This window comes from Zalophus californianus, chromosome 13 (genome assembly GCF_009762305.2).
Source record: "Zalophus californianus isolate mZalCal1 chromosome 13, mZalCal1.pri.v2, whole genome shotgun sequence".
Classification (NCBI taxonomy): Eukaryota; Metazoa; Chordata; class Mammalia; order Carnivora; family Otariidae; genus Zalophus; species Zalophus californianus.
In genome coordinates, this window is record NC_045607.1 from 3,428,578 (window position 1) to 3,449,867 (window position 21,290).

At 61.0% G+C, this 21,290-nt stretch overlaps 3 protein-coding genes across 21 annotated transcripts in view; 1 reads left to right on the plus strand and 2 right to left on the minus strand.

The window, feature by feature from the left end:
• Nucleotides 1-257: 257 nt before the first annotated feature.
• Nucleotides 258-7,853, plus strand: SLC2A6 (solute carrier family 2 member 6). 6 transcript variants are annotated; one of them, XM_027614445.2, is made up of 11 exons: nucleotides 260-479; nucleotides 1,001-1,163; nucleotides 2,188-2,394; nucleotides 3,012-3,111; nucleotides 3,628-3,839; nucleotides 4,260-4,412; nucleotides 5,051-5,159; nucleotides 5,536-5,730; nucleotides 5,933-6,078; nucleotides 6,727-6,882; nucleotides 7,731-7,853. In XM_027614445.2, the coding sequence occupies exons 1-10, from the start codon at nucleotides 391-393 to the stop codon at nucleotides 6,880-6,882; spliced, it is 1,530 nt and encodes a 509-aa protein (XP_027470246.1). In that variant the 5' UTR covers nucleotides 260-390; the 3' UTR covers nucleotides 7,731-7,853. The 6 variants fall into 6 exon arrangements, 4 of the variants coding, with proteins under 4 accessions (XP_027470247.1, XP_027470246.1, XP_027470245.1 ...); XM_027614444.2 differs by lacking the exon at nucleotides 7,731-7,853 and adding an exon at nucleotides 7,223-7,362; XR_003523564.2 differs by lacking the exon at nucleotides 5,933-6,078 and having other exon boundaries at nucleotides 258-479.
• A 2,180-nt stretch (nucleotides 7,854-10,033) lies between these two features.
• CACFD1 (calcium channel flower domain containing 1) lies at nucleotides 10,034-18,171 on the minus strand. Its single transcript, XM_027614450.1, has 5 exons — nucleotides 17,982-18,171; nucleotides 14,818-14,890; nucleotides 13,208-13,333; nucleotides 10,692-10,799; nucleotides 10,034-10,195 (listed from the first exon to the last, which is right to left on the minus strand). The coding sequence occupies exons 1-5, from the start codon at nucleotides 18,100-18,102 to the stop codon at nucleotides 10,105-10,107; spliced, it is 519 nt and encodes a 172-aa protein (XP_027470251.1). The 5' UTR covers nucleotides 18,103-18,171; the 3' UTR covers nucleotides 10,034-10,104.
• Nucleotides 18,172-18,557: 386 nt separating this feature from the next.
• ADAMTS13 (ADAM metallopeptidase with thrombospondin type 1 motif 13) overlaps nucleotides 18,558-21,290 on the minus strand; it is a 30,292-nt gene continuing 27,559 nt past the window's right edge. For 12 of the 14 annotated variants that reach the window (XR_003523560.2, XM_027614430.1, XM_027614437.1 and 9 more), the window contains 3 exons: nucleotides 20,958-21,134; nucleotides 19,647-19,822; nucleotides 18,558-19,041 (listed from right to left, as the gene is read on the minus strand). Coding sequence is in view for 11 of the 14 variants with exons in the window: in XM_027614430.1 (XP_027470231.1) it covers nucleotides 18,856-19,041; nucleotides 19,647-19,822; nucleotides 20,958-21,134 (539 nt within the window). In the remaining 3 variants the exon portion in view is untranslated. Of the gene's footprint in view, nucleotides 19,042-19,646; nucleotides 19,823-20,957; nucleotides 21,135-21,290 lie in introns of those variants that run through there. The other 2 variants (XR_003523562.1, XR_003523561.2) reach the window with 2 other exon arrangements.

The window sequence follows — 21,290 nt, forward strand, 5'->3', positions numbered from 1 at the left end:
GCCCACCCCCGCCCGCGCCCCGGGAAAGCCCGCCCGCGCTCCGCCCCCGGGCCCGCGCCCCAGGAAAGCCCCGACAGAGCCCCGCCCCCCCTTACCCCGGGGCCCGCGCCCCGGGAGAGCCCGGCCGAGCCCCGCACGCCGCCCGTCCCCGCCCCGGAGCCGCGCCCGCATCCGAGCATCCGCATCCGAGGCTCCGCACCGCTCGCCGCGGCCCCATTGGCCGGCGCCGGCTCCGCAGGGCCGCCTCGCAGCCAATCGCGGCCGAGGGGTGGAGCTGCAGCCTGCGCCGGATGCTCGGAGCCGGGGCGGCCCGGAGCGTCTCCCGGCCGGAGCTGTCCTCCAGCACCCTGCCCCTCGGCGGCCGCACGGACACTGCGAGCAGGGGCGGCCATGCAGGAGCCGCTGCTGGGAGCCGAGGGCCCGGACTACGACACTTTCCCTGAGAAGTCCCCGTCGCCGGGGGAGAGGACGCGGGTCGGGTGAGAGTCGCGGGGCATGGGGGCTGCGGGTAGGGGCCGGCTTCCGCCTTGGGCCTTCTCTGACCTTCCGTGAGTGTCCGGCCAAGGTCCGTCTGGCCCCCTTCTGCCCCAGACACCCTAGTCCTATTTAAGGAGCTGTTCTCCCCCCGTAGCAGGCCCAGCCCCCAGCTGGCTCAGCCAGGATGAAGGAAGCCCAGAGAGGGCAAGGGACTTGCTTGCCTAAGGTCACACAGCAAGCTTCAGAGGCAAAGGTGCCACCAGAAGGCAAGCCTCCTCTGCTAGAGAGAAGTACCCTTTACCCGTGTCTCGGCCACGGGGGGTGGGCTTTGGGGACTGTCCTGGGGATTCTCCAAGCGAGATGACACAAGCTCTGGGAGCCCTCAGCCTGGCCCAACCCAGCGCTGCCCTCCGAGCCCGAGCCGACAGCCACTGGGCTCAGGACCCGCAGCCTTTCAGCCGCGGGGGGCGGAGGAGCTCCAAGACCTCATCACTCTGCCTGCCCCCCCCGCCCCCCCCACCAGGGCCCCACAGAACAAGAGGGTGTTCCTGGCCACCTTTGCCGCCGTGCTGGGCAATTTCAGCTTCGGGTATGCCCTGGTCTACACGTCCCCTGTCATCCCAGCCCTGGAGCACTCCTTGGACCCGGACCTGAGTCTGACCAAAACCCAGGCATCCTGGTTTGGGGTAAGAGCCCTGCTCTGAGCTGGAGACAGGCACAGCAGGGTGAGTGGGGACCCACGAAGCTAGGGCCCCCCTGTAGGGCCCTGGTCTTCCTCCTCCCTGATCACCAGACTGTAGGAGGGGCAGTGGGTGAGTGAGGTCAGATGATGCTCTGAAATAGAAGGAGGAAGTGATTGCTAAGAAGGCGTGGGAAGGAGACAGTGGAGAGGTGGTCCTCCAGGTCTCACCCCTACCCCAGACCCCCCCACACACCCCCACAGCCTGACTGCCACAGCAGAGCGGGCACCTCCCTGAATGATGGGGGGCAGGGGCCTCAGATGCCAATGGGAAGAGGCCCTGGCTGGGCCAAGGAGGGCCCCAGGATTGAGTGTGGGCACATGGGAGGGAAGAGCGGGGGCCCTGAGAGTCCCAGGATGCTAGAATTACCATCTCAGTAGCCTCCAATTTACAATTACAACAGAGCAGCTAAGATGATACCCCGTGCGTACTGAGCACTCAGTATGTGCCAGGGGTGTGCTGCTGGCTGCTGTACATGAGAGCTAGTTGACTCCAGGGCCAACCCTATGAGGTGGGTACTCCTGCTGTCCCCATAAAACAGCTAAAGAAACTGAGGCCCGGATAGGCTAAGCAATGTGCCCAAGTCACTGACTGGATCCTACTCACTACACTCTACAGGGAATCCAAGAACCCCCAAATCTAAAAATGCCAGGGGCTTCAGGTCACAGAATTCTCCTGTCTGCCGTAATAGTATTAGACATTTAAACATTCAGCTGAGCTGAACCACTATGGAGAGGTGGCCCCACATTACTCCCCAGAGCAGGACTCCCCATGGTGGCATCTCTAACAAAGGGTTGTGCACATGATGCTTGCACACCTCTGGAGACAGGAGGCTCACTATCAGTCAGAGCCTGGATCCTGTAGGCAGGGATCTCACGATCAGCTTGGAAAAGCAGCTGCCCCTAGGCTCTGATGGGGGCTAGGAGGGTTGGGTGCCCACACATGTCTGCCCTCCACCCTTTTCCTGCAGTCCGTATTCACCTTGGGTGCGGCAGCTGGGGGCCTCAGTGCTATGGTTCTCAACGACCTCCTGGGCCGGAAGCTCAGCATCATGTTCTCCGCTGTACCATCAGCAGCCGGCTACGCGCTCATGGCAGGTGCCCACGGCTTCTGGATGCTGCTGCTGGGGAGGACGCTGACAGGCTTCGCTGGGGGGCTCACTGCTGCCTGCATCCCGGTAAGGCCAGGACTGCCCACCCCTGTCCCCTCACTGCCTCAGCACTGTGCTAACCACCATGCGGTTTAAGTCTCCCGGCCCCGCCCCCCTGCCGAGCCCCCCAGTCAATGGAGATATGTTTGCCGGGGAACCTTAGCTCACCTGCAGCAGGGCAGCTAATCTGTCCCCACATCCCCAGCCAACCTCACTTTGGACTCCTTCAAGTTCCCACTCCATTTCCCGAAAGTCAGGCACATTGCTCAACTGAAGAAAACCTGCGTTGAGCAACGGGGCAAGGGGAAGTCTCTCCCCTGCCTAGGACTCCTCCCACAGCTGCACACACACCCTGTCAGGGGCCAGGGCAAGGCCATCAGGGGGCTAGGGATGCCCGGGAGGAGCCGAGACTGGGTGCCTGTGGGCCTCCCAACTCCCCACCTCATGCTGCCCGTTTCAAAGGTGAGTGCGTCCGCCCACTTGATGGTTAGGGAAATGGACGGGGTCACAATCGGGACAAGAGCCCCATCCGAAGCCCCCACTTGTCACTTCCCAAGGTTCACCGGGGCCACCTCTCCCATCTTAGCCAGGCCCAGGAGCCTAAATCTCACCAAAGGCCCTGGGTGGGCTGATGTGTCTTGCAGGTGTACGTGTCTGAGATTGCTACCCCGAGTGTTCGTGGGGCCCTCGGGGCCACGCCCCAGCTCATGGCAGTGTTCGGATCTCTGTCCCTCTACGCCCTTGGCAAGTATCATCCAAATGAGCACTGAGCACCTCCTGTGTGCAGGCGGGGGAGCAGACAGGGTTGGAAAGGCAGTGAACATGCCCCAAAACAAACCCCAGCTGGGGCACAAGACACCACTGTGCTGTGTACATCTAGGCACTACTCTGCCTCTCTCTAGCCATATGAGAAGTCCATATAGAAAAGAGATCAGAGCCCATCTGGTTGAGATGGGGTGGGGATTTGGGGGTAGAAGCCTGGGGGCTTGCCTGCTCAGGCTACCCCTCCATCACCCTGCCATGGCCCTTGAGACCCTCCAAGGACCTCCTTCTATGTGCTGGGCCCGGTGCTGGGGCCAAGCAATCCCTGGGGCCCCTCCTGGTCTAAATCACAGAGGCTTGGGGCAACCAGGGTAGGCTTCCTGTGGGAGGTGGCCCTGGGCCTAGCCCTTGAGGACAGATAAGGTTGCTCAGAGGCCTCGACGGGAGGGGACTCTGTCCGGCCTGGACCCCAGCTCCTCACCCCATCCTTGCCTCCAGGCCTCCTGCTGCCATGGCGCTGGCTGGCTGTGGCCGGAGAAGGGCCCGTGCTCATCATGATCCTGCTGCTCAGCTTCATGCCCAACTCCCCTCGTTTCCTGCTCTCACGGGGCAGGGACACGGAGGCCCTGAGGGCGCTGGCCTGGCTCCGTGGGGCCGACACCGATGTCCGCTGGGAGTTCCAGCAGATCCAGGACAACATCCGCAGACAGGTGTGGGAGGGTCGGGGTGCAGAGCGCGCTGTGGCTGCAGCCAGCCACTAGGTCTATCTGAGCCTTGGTTGCTTTTCCTGGGGAACAGGGATAAGAGCAGCTCCCACCTCCAAGAACCGGGGGGAGGGGAGATATTACCACACTTGACCTAGAGCACGTGCTCCGTGCTGCCGATGCCTGGGCACACAGAGACCCTTACAAGCAAAAATCTGCCTTGACGCACCCGCTCATCCAAGAGCCTGGGGTTCAGGCGGGGGTCCCCCAGGCCTGTGCATGGTCTGGACTGCCTCCCGGCACAGGGTCTTTCCTAGGGGAAGGGAGGAGGGAGTCTCCTACCCAGCCCCATGCAACCCAGGGCAGGGTGGTGCCTGCTGAAGGGGCCGGCACAGCTCCCCCCCAGTGGCAGCTTCATGTTTTTAGAGCACCCACATGTCGTGGGCCGAGGCTCGGAACCCCCACATGTACCGACCCATCCTCATTGCCTTGCTGATGCGCTTCCTGCAGCAACTGATGGGCATCACGCCCATCCTCGTCTACCTGCAGCCCATCTTCGAAAGCACTGCCGTCCTTCTGGTGAGAGCCCAACCCCACACTACCCAGTTCTGCCCCCGGCATCTGGGAGGCCGTCCCTTACTGAGCACCTGCCCTGTGCCACGTGTCAGGGGTGCATGTGCCCTGTGGAGCCCGCCAGGATCTCCTAGCTGGTTTTGTGCCATGCCCCCATTCTCAGAATAATGTTTATAAGTAAACTTATATATTTTAAAATATCCAGGATTCCAAAGGAACCCATTGTCTACAAGTGCGGAGCCCTTGTGGGTCATGGACCCCAGGTTCAGAGCATCTGCCGCTCACTGAGGGAAGTCCCTTCCCTCCAAACCTCAGCTTCCGCTTCTGTAGACGGGAGATTAGAGGGTGTGCCTGCGCTGGCCGGTCCTGGGCTCAGAGGGAGAGGAGATTGAAAGATACTAGTGACAGCGCAGTCCCACAAGTCATTGTGGCACCTGGATTCCATGCTGGCCCGGGGGGGCGGCAGGCTAGGCCGGGTGACTGGAGGAAGTGCCTGGCACATAGTGCCTGCTCAGCAGCTCAACGCTCCAAAGGAGCTGTGGCCACAGCCTGGGACCGGAGCGTCCCGCAGCCCCTTGTTCGGGGGCGGGTGGGACAGGAGCAGCAGGCTGGAGCCCCTCAGGCCCGGCGGCTTCCCCCTGCAGCCCCCGAAGGATGATGCGGCCATTGTGGGGGCCGTGAGGCTCTTCTCCGTGCTGATCGCCGCCCTCACCATGGACCTGGCTGGCCGCAAGGTTCTGCTCTTCATCTCAGGTGAGCACTCGCCGCCTCCTCCCACAGCTGACGGTGGTGCGCCAGCCCGCGCAGGGCACACTGTGGCTGGGAGCTCCACGGTGGGGCGCGGGGTCATCCCATCTGCCCTGTGGGCCCTGCCTCCCCGCGCCCAGCACAGGGCCTGGCACATACCCGCTGCGGCGGGAAGGCCTGAGGGGGCCACAGTGTGACGGAAGCTCAAACACAGGCAGGCAGAGCTTGCTGCTCTGCAGGAAGCGTCTGGTCACGGCCATGGCGGCCGCCTGGATGAGAACCAGCCCGCGTAGGGCGCAGGGTGCTGAAGGGCTATGCAGAGGAAGCACCCAGCTCAGAGGGTCCTGGCCCCCCCCGCCGAGGGCCACCTGTCTGTCCACAGCCACCATTATGTTTGCGGCCAACCTGACACTGGGGCTGTACGTCCACCTCGGTCCGAAGCCTCTGACTCCCAACAGCACCATGAGCACCATGGGCCTCCAGAGTGTGCCCTTGGGGGACACAGAGCAGCCCCTGGCCACCCCCTCCAGCTACCTCACCCTCTTGCCCCTGGTGGCCACCATGCTCTTCATCATGGGTAGGTGTGCAGTGACTGCGCTGGGCTGAGGGCTCGGGAGGCTGATGGCCAGCCAGAGGGGGGCTGGCTTGTGCTCGGTGTGAGGGCCCAGCTAGGGCGTGGGCGGGGCGCCGCCCTCCTGGCATGTCAGCGGGGTTGGCGACCCAGGGGTCTTGGCAGCTCCGTGCAGGCAGCAGAGGCCCCTCGTCCCCTCTGTTGGCAGGCTACGCCATGGGCTGGGGGCCCATCACCTGGCTCCTCATGTCAGAGATCCTGCCCCTGCAAGCCCGTGGTGTGGCCTCGGGGCTCTGCGTGCTTGTCAGCTGGCTCACGGCCTTTGCCCTCACCAAGTCCTTCCTGCTGGTGGTGGTGAGTAACTCGGGTGGGGCTTCTCGGTCAAGTCCTCGGAGTGTCCCACAGGTACTCCCGGGCCGGGACAAGCGAGCCCAGAGGGCCTCCTCTCTGGGTAGCAGTTTGGGTCTCCCGGCAGGGTCCCTGCTGGCCAGCCCACATAGGGCGCTATGTGCCCTTCTCCCCACTCCTGGTTCAGACCCCAGCAGGCCCTGAAGCCAACCAGAATCTCGTTCCCAGAACCCGGGAGGGACAGTGTGACTGGGGCAGCCAGGGCCAGGGCCACCCCTGGTGTAGCCAGCAGGTCAGGGCAGGGCTGGGGAGCACGCGTAGTATGCACAGCTCTGGCAGAGAGGTGCGGATGAGCTTGGGGCAGGGCAGGAGGACGTGTGCGATGGCTCCAGAAACACAGGAGCTCGCTCCCACCAGGCTAGGGGATGCAGACCTCCTGCAGGTGGGAGAGAGGTGGCTGCCTGAGCCGAGGCTGAGGCCAGAGCTCCGGGCCAGGGCGGGCCATGCTAAAGCATTTGCATCTCATGCGGGAGGCAGTGAGGAGCCCAGGGGGACCCCTGAGCAGGGGAATAAGGGGAAGGCCCCTCAAAGCTGGCTAACACTAGAAGGGCCCCGGGAACCCCATGTGACCAGGCATCCCCTCCATACCCCCAGAACGCCTTCGGCCTCCACGTGCCTTTCTTCTTCTTCGCTGCCATCTGCTTGGCCAGCCTGGTGTTCACTGGCTGCTGGGTGCCTGAGACCAAGGGCCGGTCGCTGGAGCAGATTGAGTCCTTCTTCCGTACCGGGAGGAGGTCCTTCCTGCACTAGGTGAGGGTCCCCGCCCAGGGGGGGCCAAACCACTGGGTGCAGGGCCTCTGCGCTGGCCACGAACCTGCACGCCGAGCCCAGAAGGCAGCAGCAATCTGTCATCGGACGGAGCACAGGAGGACCAGACAGAAGCATGGCAGGGCCCTAACAGGGCACGTTCCGGCTCTGGGCAGGCAGCCCCCTCTCCATCCTGGGCCCCAGCTCAGGCAGCCTGCCGTGTTGCACGCTCATTGGCCAAGACGCACCGGCAGAGGAGGCAGCCATGGGTCACAGGGGAGCACACGGCCCAGAGGCCGGACAAGGCCCTGCTGGCTGACCTGTGGCCTGGTTCCTTACTTAGGTGCAGAGGATGCGCCCACAGAGGGCTAGAACGAGGAGAGAGCACAGGGTGGGAGATGGTGGATGGTTCCACACAGGGACGTCATCGTGCCATTTTGTTCTGATCCGCTTAGTCACCATGGAACCACCTGACTACAGGGAGGAAGACAGATCTGTACTTCTAAAAGCTTATGGGTACTACGGGGAACATTCTAGACTCCCAAAGGCCAGGGCCCAAGACCCAGCACAGACACTTCCTCCTGTACCCACCCAACCTCGAAACGGGGCTCAAGTGCTCCTGTCTGCAAACCATGTTCACCCTGTGGCAGGATGGGGTCTATTGCAGGTGGGGGAGCCCACCCAGCAGCCAGGTTTGGCTAGACCCAAACTCTCAGCCAAGGTTGCCAGGGCCTGCTGCCCCCAGGCAAGGCCCCCTCCCACCACCCCCGACCTGTCCACAGTAAGGCAGACGGAAGGGGCAAGGCAGCCTGCGGGGGAGAGCCTGGCCGCAGGATGGCTCTGTCCCACAGGCTCAGCCCTTCCCAGCTGTGTGACCTCGGCCAACCACATTCCTCATCTGAGATGCTGTGAGCAGGAATGGGACAGGGCCAGCCGCACAGAAGGTCCTCAATAAAATGGCAGTTACTCCCAGGGCCAGTGGTCCCAGCGTGCTTGCTTATGGCAGCAGGGGTGCGGGATTGGAGGGAAGAGGCAGAGTGCATGAGCGAGCATACAAACTCCCGCCAGGCTTTATTGCTCAAAATGCACGCTAAACACTGAGAAAGTGAGGGCCCCAAGACAAGAGAGTCCAGACCCACGGAGGCAGGAATGGAACCTGGAGGCCCAGCCCCTTCTGCCACCTGGACAGATGTTCCTTGTGAGGCGGCACCCCACACTGAGGGATGGAGTCACTGCTCCAGGATTGCTCAGCCCTACTTGGTGGGAACCTCGGGTCCATCCTGGCCGGTGACTGAGGGGTTGGAGGGCACTCCCACCCCTGCGCCTGCCTCTAGCGCCCACCCGACACCCACCCGACTTCCTGACAGAGTAGAGGTGCAACCTTCCCGGACACACAGCCAGCCCCTCTCCTCCTGCAGAAGGAAGCCCCCGCCATCAAGGCCCCTGCCGCAGGGGCCAGAGTGACCCTCACGTCCCACTTCCTGGATAAGAATGAACCAAGAGGGGCGCTCCTCTTGGGAGGTAGACAGGTCTTACAACACACGCAGAAGACACACACACACACACACACGGCAGACACAGAAGACAAGCACATACACACGCCCACCCGCCCGGAGAGGTCTAGAGCCCAGAGCCCTTTGAACCCAGCGCTTGTTTGAGATGGGTGGTCCCAGAGGACCCCCGAAGGCACGTGTCCCACCAGGCCAGCCACGCTATAGTGCCCTTGCCACCCGGGGGCCCAGCCTGGTCAGGCTCCTTGGAAGGCCGCTGGGGGCCACTGCTGACCAGGAGCCCTGGGATGTGTCCCCAGGACAGTAACTGCCCCTCCTGCTGTCCAACACTAACAAGGCCCCGAGAGGAGCGCACCCTCTGGGAAGCAAGGATCTGGACACAGCCCGAGGGCTGTTTCCAACAAAGCAGGACTGGGGCTGAGCTCGGGGCCGTGAGCAGGCACTGCCAGGGTCCGGGAGAAGGAAGAGCAGAGCTGGGCCCGATGGAGCCTTTTCCACACCGCCCATTTCTGCCCAGTGCCACCTGGGCTCGGTCAGGTCCCATCAGATGGGCCTAGCAGCTGGGGGCAAGTCCGGTGAGCGGAGCCGTCAGCGGGCTGAGGCGGACATACACGGGGGACACAGGAACACTGGCATGGAAGGAGGCCGGGGGAGACGGTGCACAGCCCAGGCAGGGCCGCCTCCTCACGCCCCCCACACAGGCTTTGTTCCCAGGTGGCCTGGGTACAGTTCATGGTGGTGGGAGGCAGCTCTGGCCTCTGCCCAGCTCTCAAAGGCAAGAAACTCCCTGAAGGCAGGGTCGGGGGCAGGCCGGCAGCAACACCGGTGGGTCGAGCTTAACCTTACTAACTGGACTTAGGCCACTGCTAACATGGCAGGACCACACCAGAGAGGTGGACAAACAGCCCCATGGGAGAGGAGAGCCTGCCCTCCCCACTTCCTTAGCACCAGGGCCTTGGGGGCTGGGGGGAGAACCTGGGGCCCGGGGCCAGGGCCAGGCCCATGAGAAGTATCCTGGAACAGCTTGTCCAAGCTTCCAGGGAGCTGGGGGAGGGAGCACTCCCCGGCTGTCCAGCTGCTGCCAAGGCTGCTGTGCTGGGTCCTCTAGAAGCATCTCGGGAGTGCTGTGAGCTCCCGCAGAGAACAGAGACGCAGGGAGGGGCCTGGGCAGCGGCAGACCATGGGCAGCAGGGCACCGCTCCCTCCCGATGACAGGTGGACAGAGGGGGCCCAGGTGGCTCAGCCTACAGCATACTTTCCTACCTGGAGAGCCAAGAGGAGGCTCCCTCTGCCCAATGCCCGGGCCCAGCATCTCTGGGGGAAGCTCCTCCCAGCGTTCAGCAGATCCCCAGTGGCTCTGCTAGCAGTGGGAGTCTGGAAATGCACACGGTGTCCTGTTTCCGGCTGAGCCAGGCCAGCTGTGCGTGGGGCCAGGCTCTGCTCTGCCTCCAGCCCTGCGGCCTGGGTCACCCCTGGGGCTACCTGCTGTCACTGCTAGTCTCCTTCCTGCTGGCCGAGGCCCAGGGCCAGGAGACACCAAGCTAGAGAAAGGAGAAGACAGAAGACGACTCCAGGTGTAGGGACAGGGGTAGAGGGGCTGATGGGAGCCAGGCAAAGGCTCCTCTTCCAGGCTGTCCTTCAGGGTCAATGCTCCAGGCCTCATCCCTGCAGGGCGTGTCCACACAGAACCACAGGAGCAAGCCGGAAGCTCACATTACAGCTCCCCCTCCAGGGTGTCCGTGAGCTTCTCCTCATCCCCCTGCTGCTTCTGCTGCTGGATCCTGGCGTAGGAGATGGCATCGCCCCTGGGGAGAGAGCGAGTCAGCGTCACAGGGGGAAAGACCCCAGGCACAGAGCCCTCCCAGCCACCACCAGATTCCTGGCCTGTGACCGAGGCACGACCCGCAGGGACACCCTACCGGGCTCTGGTTTCCCCAGACACCCTGCTGCTAGGATGGCAGACATGTCCCCTCTAAGAGTGGCACGGGCTGCCTGGGGTGCTGGGTGGAGAAGGATTCAGAGTTGCAGTCCAGGCTCTGAGGGCAGAGGAAGACGCTCTCCCGAGCCACAGACCTGCCAGCCCCACGATGGGCTGTGGCGAGGTACGGCCAGGCCAGCAGAAGTCCACGAGCCCTCACGCTCCTGTCCCCTAGAGCTGAACACCCTGAGGACGCTGACAGCGCCTGTGCCTCCGTGTCCGCAGAGGGGTAACGGGGCCCCTCCCAGACCCTCCTCCCCGAGAGACTTTCAGGCGGCAGGATGTCAAGATTCCCCCCGGGGGGCCAGGAGAGGCACACGCACTTCTTGCCCAGAGCAGAGAGTCCATACAACACCCCGGTGGCGAACGCGATGGCATTGCCCAGCAGCGTGGTCAGGGTCAGGCTGATGACGACGGGAATGACAGCCATCCTATGAGAGAGGCAGAGGTCAGGGGGTACTCCTGCCCTGCGGCGGCCTCGCCACTTCCAGGCCCCCTCCCCAGACACCAGGTGCAGGAAGGGTCCCGAGAAATCAGTCCGGACACAGGTTTACAGCCAGGCTTCAGAAAGTCCTTAGACACACAGACACTTGTCTGCGAAATTCTGTGTATTTTCCGGGGAGAAGACGTAAAGCCTTCATCAGATCGTTGACAGGGTCTGTGGCACACAAAGGGTGAAACGGTACTGGGACAGTCTGCCCTCCCTGTCCATAAAACAGGCCGACCAGAAAATCACATGTCAGTCCACCCCCTAGTAGCTTTGTGACTCAGCAAGTCCCTGAACTCCTCCCGTGTTAGACACTGCACAATGCCCGGAACAGCATCAGCACCAAATACATGGAAGCTCTTTGTTCTGCAGTAAAACCGGCCATGTCTCACCACGAAAGAACCCAAAGCTTCAACTGCATAAGGCATGGGGGTTTCCTGCTTGCCAGGTTCCCAGCGGGAGCAGCTCCAGCTCCCTCTGGTCCCGACCTCCGTCTGGCGCCACCTGGTGGCAGGTGTCTGCTCTGGCTTGAGTAGCCATGGGGCTGACTCTAGATTCTGGCAGGGATTCCCAGACCAGGGTGGCGGCTAGGTTAGCCGGGCCAGGAATATACTGCGCCTGGAGGACCAGCACTCTGTCCTGTCGCTTCCCTGGGCCAGGCTGTCTGCCCAGAGGCCTCCCCGGCCCACACGCAGCCTGCACACAAAGAAGATAAGACTGGACCACCAGATGAATTCCACCTGACTCTATTCAGGCAGGACAAGCGATGTGAGGTTTGACTGTGGTCATAAAATTTCTAGGTAATAAGAGAATAACAGAAATGACCGTGGGGGAAAATCTTCAGTCAAAACAAAGACACACAGGCTGGAGAAATATTTGCGGAAAATATAACAAAGGACTGAGAAATCCTCACTACAGGAAACGCAGAACTTACTAAGTAAAACATTAAGATGCCAAAAGGTAAAAAGTAAACTAGACCATTTCCAAAAAAGAAAATGCAGTTAGCAAAGCCGTCTGGAAAAACATCTCACCTCCTAGACAACGGACACAAATGTAAAATGGTGCACAACACTGGGAGGCTGGAGAGGTGGCAGAAACTCGAAAGCAAGGTAGTCATGTACTGAAGCCTTTTCAATGACTGATCTCTGACCTAGTAAGTGCACATCTGGAAACATATCCTAAGAAAAGCATCACAGAAAAAGCTTTGGCACATCGCAGGTTATCACGGTTTGATTTGATTTGCACCACAGTTTACAAATTAAGAAAAAGCACGATGAACACAGTGGAATAAATATTCCCATCATTAAAAGTAACATCATAAAGTCTTTGTGGTGATCCTGAAAATGTTTATATCACGATATGAAATGAAAAAAAGCAGGATACAAATTCACTTAGAATGGTTATAACCACGTCAGAAACAGGCTTAAAAAGCCGCCAGCAGAGAAGCAGACCAAAACTTACCGAAACGTTCCAAGCAGTGGGGCTTTAATATTTTCCAAATCATTTTTAATGAATGCATGTTACTGTTAGTATTTTTAAAATACATTTCTTAAAAATAAAGGTCATGGCAAAGGACACGATGACAGGCAGTGCTCTGTGATCCTGTATTACTCTGTGGTGGAGACCCAGTGGGAAGTCGCTCCAGAATGGAAAGAATATGTATCTGGTGCTGTCAAAACCACTGGCCCCCACTAAACATCTCCGCTTTCATTTCAAAGATAACCTAAATCCTAGTAACTATTGCTGTTGCTACCAGAAGCTGCTGAGGGCCTCCTATGCACCAGCACTGTTCTAGAAGCTTCTGGGTGTTAGATACATCCTGAAATTAGTTCAACCTCATGACTCAGGTGGACAGGGCTGCACACGGAATCTGTTGTTAGAAGTGGGAAAATCAAAGGAAAGCATATAGGAAGGTGACCGTTTCTGTTCTGTAACCCGCCCTCATGTCAGGGCACCTGGACAGGCCACACTCTTGAAAGGCTGCCCACAAACACATTCTATGAACCTACCAGGATCTAGTTAACAACTCCCAAATGATGGGCCAACATCCCAAGCGCTGCTCACTTTTCTCTATCACATAGGCGGCCACGGGGCACCCGCACCCCACGTCTGAAGTGCAGAAGACTGCAGCGGTGAGCTCGCCGCCCCGCCGCGCCATCGCGGGTCACACTTCACAACGGCCATCACCAGAGGGCTCTGTGCAAGGCTCTCCTAGCCTCATCCTCGCTGACAGTCTCCCCCACGCGCTGGCCACTACCTATTGCCTGCCCTTCAGGTCCTTGAGTCTTGGGAAACCGTGTCAGGGGCCCTGGAGGGTTCGATGTCCCCACCGCCTGTCCCGGGGCCCCTCACCCGCAGTAGAAGACAGCCTTCTGCCAGGAGCGCAGCCGGTCCACCTTCTCCGCCACCGTGTTCGCAAACTCAATGAACTGGCAGCAGAAGGGCGCCTCGCAGAGCAACAGGATGAAAGCATTCATGCTGGAGGGCAAAAAAAGAGAGGGGCAGGCTGACAGGCCTGGGGATATGGGGGGGACCCCAATGCCCAGCACCAGAATGCCTCCTCCCGCCCCCCAACGTCTCCCTCTCAGGGCCTCTGCTGAACCACTGCCCACACACTAGCCTCTCTAACCGAAATGAATGCTCTGGAGGAAGAATCTGGTCTTCCCTTTATCCCTCTGTCTTTGAAGGAGACAAAACCCCCTGCATCACGGCGCTGCCGTAAGCATGCAGTGAGTCCCTCCACACAGAAGGCAGAGTGGGCAGAGAGCCCACACTGGGCAGAGAGCCAGCTGCCACTCGGCTACTAGCATGATCACCCCTGTCATCCATGTGGCCATCAGCACTGGGAAAGCTGTCCCAGCAGCGGCTCATCCACCAAGATGGCCAGGAGTGGGTCAGTCAGTCCACGGTCACTGAGGGCTGACCCTTGGCAAGGCCACACAGGGAGGCGGGAGCTTAGCAAGCCCTGCGGTGCAGTGTTCTCTCCCCCCTCCCCCCGCCCTCCTGTATTCGGGCTGGGGACAGCTAACCTGCGGGGACAGACTGAGGGGTCTGCTCCAGTCTTTGTGTTCTCCATGCCTGGGTCACAGTAACAGACACCAGGGCCCTCATTACCTACGTTTGACAGAAACTCAAGCTGCGGGTGACCCAGGAGCCCACCTGAGCCCAGAGCAGGGACTCTGCACAACGCACATCCCTCCACCCCTGGCTCTCCCCAGCCTCCTGTACAGGTCCATCCTCCCAGCCCCTCCACAGCCAGGCCAGCCTGTCTCCTGACTCAGCGCACTGAAGCCTCGGCCCAGTGCCTCAGCCCCCCAGCCCCCCATGTGTCTCTGGGCCCCACCCCAGCAAGCCTCTGCCCTGGCCTGAGTTCTCTGGGGGCAGGGCCCCACCCTGTCCATCTCCGTGCCCCTCCCCGGCCAGGTCCCACGCGGGCACAGGCAATGCCTGTGCCACCTCTCATGTGCGCTGGGTGGCTCAGATGCGGCCAGAGCTGCACTGGCCAGTGCTCACTCCCTGCCTTCCCCTCCCACAGGAACGAGCTACCCCGGCAGGAGGCGGGCAAGGAATTCATCTAGGGCATTCTAACCACCTGATCCCGCACCAGCTCTAATCTGCCTGGTCTGTGGCTTGCCCACCTCCGAGCTGGAGCTCCAGATCCCAGCACTGGGCTCCAAACCCACCAGACACCAAGCCTCCAACTCAATCCTCGACCGGCCCTGATGGCCCCCAGAGCTCCCAGAGGCCAGGCCCGTGGTAGTGCACATGGTGCCGGCAGAGTCTGGCTCAGTGGACACTCAGGACACGTTTGTGACCTCAGCCCTAAACCCAACAAAGGCCTGGGTGGCTGGCCTGGCCCTACAGAGAATCAGGATAACAGAACATGGCAGGGTATGAAGGAGGTGAAGCTCTGCATGGCGACCCCCAGCCCCACCGGGCAAGATAGTCACGAGGCTACTCACATCATCCACACGCCGGCCGCGATGTTCAGAGGGTGGATGGTGATGCAGTTGAAGAGGCCCGAGATGGCGCAAGCTTGGAAGCGAGACAGGAGCAGGAATCAGCAGGGAGGAAGGGACAGAGCCTGCCGGGAAGAACCCCCAGCAGACCCCTTCCGACACCCGACACCTGCCTCCCCCCACAGCACCTACAAGTCTCCCCTCTGCCATCCGAGACAAGGGAGACCAATGTAACTGCTCGGCATCCCGGATGAGGATGCAGGCTCAGAGAGGGGAAGCGGCTGGTACCGGGCCCCACAGCAGGGCTGTGGCTAGCTGGCTTGGAGGGCGTCTCACCCTCTGTCCAATGCACGGCTGGCCTCTGAACCCCAGCCGTACCCGTACCCACTGCAAGGTACTGAGGATGAAAAGAGAGAAGAGTCTGGAGGGCTCAGGCCAGGCAGGCGCCACCATTCGCAGGGCTGGCCACACAAGAAGCACTCTGACACAGAAAATGTGGCTTGGATTTTGGTTGGGGCAAGAGCGGCCTCTCCCGGAACAGAAATCAGGACCAGGCAGCCCTGGGTGACCATGTCAGCTGTGACTTGCACACAGCTAAGGATGTCCTCACCACTGTTTTAGGCGTTTTCTCTCCTGCACACAGGCAAGTGCCACAGTCCGGGCCACCCACCCCTGAAACACCAGGCCCTGATGCCCCAAATGTGGAGCCTGGCCCTGCGCTCCTGACTGCGCCCCACGGGCAGGGTGTGCCAGGCCCGCCTCTGCCTCTGCGCACACCAGCTGCCTCTGGGGCCCGCTTCTCCCAGAACTCCCCATGCCGGCCAGGCACTTCCGGGGCCCTGGCTCCCAGTCCAGCACCCAGCTTGGCACCCAGCCTGGGCCCTAGCTGGGGTGGGGCTGAAAGCTGGGCCCCGAGGCAGCAATTAGCCACCAGTTCATTAAATATTAAACCTCTGTACCTGATCCCTGGCTGGGCCTGGAATTCTGTTGTTTTCCCTTGTAACCCTATGCAGGCTGCAGGCGGCGGAGGAGGAAACCAGACGAAGTGAGCCCAAACTACAGAGGGACTGCCCTCGTGTGTCCCCCAGGTCTCCTAAAAGGACAGAGGCACATTCTGCCTACTAAAAAGGCGGCACTCCCCTTGGACATGGCACATAGGCTTTCAGGCAGCAAGGCCCCCCAGGGCCAAGACGTGAGTGGCCGCAACACAGTGCTGCTTCTGCCTGGCTCTTGGCTGTGCCTGGGCTCCCCTGACAGCAGTCTACACCTGCGGCAGCCAGCATTTCGCCTCCACCTCTGGCCCTCCCCACACTGTCCTACCAACAGCCAACCTTGGGGGAGAACCAGGTTTCAACCCAAACAGAAAGGCTCCAGCCAGGAGCCCCCTAACAATCAAGGCTGGAAAAATGCCCCTGGAGTTTCCAGTGTTCTTGCTAAGTGAGGAAGGCCTCTACATGACTGTCAGGACCCTGAATAAATGCCTCTCCAAGGCCCCCACCGGCCAGGAGGGCAACCCTACCCTGAAGTGACCAACCAGAAGCACAACCCTTATCTGAATTCCTGTTTCATCCCTGAGCCTTTTTTTTTTTTTTTAAGATTTTATTTCTAAGTAATGTCTACACCCAACGTGGGGCTTGACCTCACAACCCCAACAGCAAGAGTTGCACACGCCACCAACTGCGCCAGCCAGGCACCCCTCATCCCAAAAACTCTTGCGTGCTTTGCGCCCTTCCCTGTGGTATACTACTTGGTGTCTGCATAACAATCCCCTCCCACCAGGCTTTAGGTGAAACTGACATTTCAGGGGGATGCCACAAGCTTCTCCTGGTGCTTCATCTGTAGCCCCAACACCATGAAGTCCTGGGGCAGCCCAGGTACCCCACTTTGAGAGACAAGGAACTGCATGGCATACCAGGGTGAACCAGGGAGTCAGCAGGGCTGCTGAATCCAAGAGAGTGGGAAGGTGACAGCCCACAGGCCACCGTCAGAACCTTTCCTTTCTCTCCCACTGACCACTGTCACTCGCTGCAGGACCCCCACTCTGATCTGCAAGGAAAACAGCTAACCAAACTTGAGAGGATCTTATCGAAGGCCTGACCTCGAGCCAGCAGTCTCTCCAGAGTCAAAAACATGCTTGCTCCAACAGCATTGACACAGTGGGACGGGGCAGTGAGACGGGACTCAGGGGCACGTCCCATTATCACCTCTGGACAAGGGCATGCCCTGCCTGAGCCCCACGCTCCCACCCCTGCACTCCTGAACGTCCTTCCAGCGTCCACCCACCCGGCAGGACTGTGGGGCTGGAAGGGGATTCTGAAAGGTGTTCCTTCTGGCAGACTTGATCAGGATCTGCCCTGCCCCAGCCCTCCGTGCCAGGCGGGCACTAGTTCAAGTCCAGGGGAGGTGCCCTCTCCTCCAGCAATTCCCAAAGTGGAGGGCCGCAGGCAGAGGAGAGGAGAGCAGACCAAACAAACTAGACGCGTATCTGCCTTCCTTCTGTCGCAGGTCTGTCTCCTGTTCATGTTCTTTCGGGGGTGTGTCAGGATGTGTGTTGGCGATGGCGCTGGGGCGGAACGAGGAGGGGAGAGGAGAGGCGGCTGAGGCAGAGCGGCCAGCAAAGGGTGGCCTCTGGATGGACAGTGAGGACCCAGATGAGAGGCCGCGTCCCCTCGGCTCAATGCCCGGCCCTCCCTTGGGGATTGCTTATCCCCTGGCACCATCCGCCCCACGTATCAATAACCTTCGTCCAAACATTAAGACGGCTGGCGCCCCCACCCACGCGCAAGTCGACAGGTGAGGCTGCCTCCGGGCCGGGCTGAGCGGGCGCCCGGCGAGCGGCATCTGGGAAGTTTCGGAAAGCGCCCCCCCCGCCCCCCCCCCCGGCGCCGACACAAAGGCCGCGCTGTCCTCGGGCTCGGACGCGGCGGGGGGCAGCGACTTGGCCGCGGGAGCTCACTTTCCCTCCTGGAACTTCCCGGGAGCCGCCCGGCCGCGCGGCCGGTAACCATAGCAACCGCCAGGCGACAGCTCCGCGCGCGCCCCGCAGAGCCCCATCACGCCCACCCAGCCCCTCCCCGCGGGGGCGCGCCAGAGGGGCGGGGCCGGGCACGCATGCGCGGTGGGCGGTGGGCGGTGGGGCCGGCCCCTCTCCCGGGCCGGGTACTCACAGACGGCCCCCAGCACCCCCGACAGGCGACACAGCCAGCGGTACCACCACGTCATGCCCTCGTCCTGCGCGGGCGGCGCGGAGCTGACGGCCGCCGCCGCCGCCCCGCCCGAGCCGCTCATCGTGTCGCCGTCTGGCGCAGCCCGCAGCCCTCACAAAGGGCTCCGGAGCCGGCCGCGTCGTCCCGGCGCGCTGCCTTGTGGGAGAGGCGGCCGCACATTAGCATAAGGGGCGGGGCTCACAGGGCGGTGGCGAGGTGCTCCGGAGAGCTCGCGCTCATTAGCATAGGAGGCGGGCGCGCGGTGGCCCTGGCGCTCTCGGTGGGCAGATCCTCCCAGCGGGCTAGCGCAGGGGCGGGGCTTCGCAGAGAATTAACAGGGGCGCCAGGGTTGGCGCCCATTCTTGACTCCGCAGTCCCTCGCCCCTCCTTCCTGGGTAGCAAAAAGGAAGACCACTAGGGGTGGCGTGGGGCTTGCTCAGGTCAGGAATGGGTCCGGAGCCTGACCGCTGCCAGGGAATCCCGGCAATGCCATGGGGTGGCAAGCCAGACTGGACAGGTTATGTGAAGAAAACGCTACTCAGACTGCACATTCCGTTTATTGGTACAGAGGCTGGAGACTGCCTTTCCAGAGAGTCCAGTCCCTACTTTCCACCGCCTGCCTTTTGCATGTTGTAGGAGGTCCTAAAGGAGACACTTAAAGATTGGAGGAAATCCAAACTGGAAAGCACTCAGAGACCAGAGCCAACCCTCTGGGGCTCGCCGGGCACCTAACAGGTGCTCATAAATGTCAGGCTCCTTCTTTTCTCTTCCAGGGTCTAGAGGAGGCATCCCACTGTGCCCACAGGTCCCTGGAGGTATGTGCTTGGAGAAAAAGCTAGGACACGGCCCAGCCAGGCTCCTGAACTCTAGATTGGAGGGTCCAGTACTGGCCCCGTAGGCTGGCACGGGCCTCCAGGAAGCCCTGGCTAAACTCCATCTCAGCCTGGCTTCCCTCTGACTCCCAGTAGAGTGCCTGCTGCCCGTGAAATGTCATCGTCTTCAGGCTGTGGATATCCCGGATCTGAGGGGAAAGGGGCAGCCCCAAAGGGCCAGCCACAAATGATAACTAGCTAGCATTCATGGAGCCTTTAACATACAAGGCATCACACAGTCAGGCTCACATTTAATCTTCACACAACAGCCCTATCGAGAAGACACTATTATTCTACCCAGGAAACTGAGGTTCAGAGATGTTGTCCTACTTCCCCAAGGACACACAGCCAGGGTGCCAGAGCTGGGATTCCAGAAGCCAGGCTGCCTCCAGTAGGGGAGCTGACACCTTGCAGAGGGCAGTTCTCCCAGAACACATGAACCTCGTCAGGGGAGGGGTGGCCCACTCTTCTGGAAAAGTTTTATCAGGGTTTAAAATTATGCTTCAGTCCTGGGTTAACTGACAGTCTACATCAGAAACGGTCTTTTCTATTTCACTCTTGTGCAGAGCTCAATAAACATTTGTTGGTGGTAGTGGAAGAAATTCTTCTCTCCCATTCTTTCACTAATGATTTTGAGGTTTTTGAGCAAACTCGGGGGTCCTCTAGTATAGTACCCCCGGTCCCCATCGCTGGGGACAGCTGTCTAGAATCAGCAAAAGTCAGCACATTCCTGTCCCCATCCTGGTGGACTTACCGAGATGTAGCTGGCACCAGTTCCCGTGCCCACATCAGTGGCCAGGGCATGGATGGCAATCCGGGCCTGTGGGGCCACATTAATGAAGATGCGGCAGCCCCCCGAGTTGCTCCCATCAGGACTCATCGAGGGGCTCACGATTTCACCCCAGGGTCCAAAGAGCTGCATGTCACAGTCTGCAGAGAAGAGTAGGTGGATGGACTGGGTGTGGACCACCTCAGGTCCTAGGAGCCCCCAGAATGACCACTAATGCCAGAGGCCAGGGCAGCTCACAGCTGGGGAGCAGTGAAGGGGGGAAATATGGTGTTGTGGTCGTGATCAGGTCTCCCACCCAGAAGCCGTCATGGAACCCCACCTCTACCACTCTCTGCCGTGTGACCCTAGGCGAAGGCTTTCAATGCTCTGCGCTCCAGGTCCCCCCTCTGTAGAGTGAAGGTAACAATGGCATGCCCCGGGAGAGTGGTTTTTAGGAGGACTCGACCCTGGGAGAGCGGTTTTCAGGAGGACTTTGCATGTGCAAAAGTGCTTAACACTGAACCTGTTACAAAGGCCACTGCCATTACTAGGAGCCCACGGGAACCCCACCTGCCTGCACCCCTGGGCCCCCAGGGAACAAGAGCCTATGTGCATGAGGCCAGGAAGTGAGGAACTGTGAGAAGGGGCAGCCAGCCCCTTGGGCACTCGAAGCCTGGCTCTCAGTGAGGGCACTGAGAGGTGCGGGGACGGCGTCACATCTCTGTTGAGGCAAAGCCAGGGGGTTCCCAGAAACCTCTGAACTGGCTAGGGAAGTTGTGTTCGGCCAGCCTGGGCTGTTGGGAGAGGCCAAGTCCCCGGAGGCCTCCTGAGGGCTACTGGAGGACATTAGGGGGGCCAGGGGATGCCATCCCCTCCATGAGGTTGTGTGTGTGCAGACATGTACGAGCATGCGTGCACACACCAGCTCTGTGGGGGCTGAGCCAAGAGGACGGTGCACCAGAACAGGGCTGGGGGGGCGGGAGATGCACACGGAGGACCCTGAAGGGTCTTGGAGGACGTGAGTGCCAGGGCCAGGGGGGGGGGGCCATGGTGGCAGCCTGAGCAACAGGGTGAGGACGTCAGAGTCCCACGTCTACCCGTGTCGCTGCAAGGCCCCGGCAAGGGAGAGACGCAGCACACGTGACAGGACCTCATCCTGGGGTCAGGGAGCTGGCTGGTGGGGTCCTCCTCCATCTTTTTCGGTGTCCTCTCTGCCCGGCCAGCCACCCCGTGGGCAGCAGCACCCACCCAGCCACCCTGCAGGGATTGGGAGGAGGCTCTGGCGCCCCACCTTACCTCTGTGGGGGGTTCCCGGGGCAGGCTGGCTCCCGTACCGCAGCACAACCCCGCCTTCCGGACGCACACGGCGCTGCCTCACCACCAACGTGTTCGTTTTGGAGCTGAAAGTCATGCCAGACAGCTTCCCGCATGTCTTCCTCCACGTGAGCCTGTCCCAAAGCAGCAACATGTCCCCTAGGAAGCAGCACGGTGGTGAGGGTTGGCAGCACTGTGGGCCTGGGGTGGACCGAGCTGCGGGCGGGGTCCCCCCACGTCCCGGCTTATGTGACTCTAAGTCCCCAGACACAACCTCAGTTTCCTCATCTGTAGAATGGGGACCATCCCACGGCT

Bases quoted from the DNA above. Each gene is read 5' to 3' on its own strand.
- SLC2A6 (XM_027614445.2), top strand. From the start codon at position 391: ATGCAGGAGCCGCTGCTGGGAGCCGAGGGCCCGGACTACGACACTTTC. The intron at 5,160-5,535 runs GTGAGCACTCGC...GTCTGTCCACAG, and splicing joins GGTTCTGCTCTTCATCTCAG to CCACCATTATGTTTGCGGCC. The intron at 6,079-6,726 runs GTGAGTAACTCG...CCATACCCCCAG, and splicing joins AGTCCTTCCTGCTGGTGGTG to AACGCCTTCGGCCTCCACGT.
- CACFD1 (XM_027614450.1), bottom strand. From the start codon at position 18,102: ATGAGCGGCTCGGGCGGGGCGGCGGCGGCGGCCGTCAGCTCCGCGCCG. The intron at 13,334-14,817 runs GTGAGTAGCCTC...TTTGCCCTCCAG, and splicing joins GCGGCCGGCGTGTGGATGAT to CATGAATGCTTTCATCCTGT. The intron at 10,196-10,691 runs GTGCGTGTGCCT...CTCTCTCCCCAG, and splicing joins CTCTCTGCTCTGGGCAAGAA to GGGCGATGCCATCTCCTACG.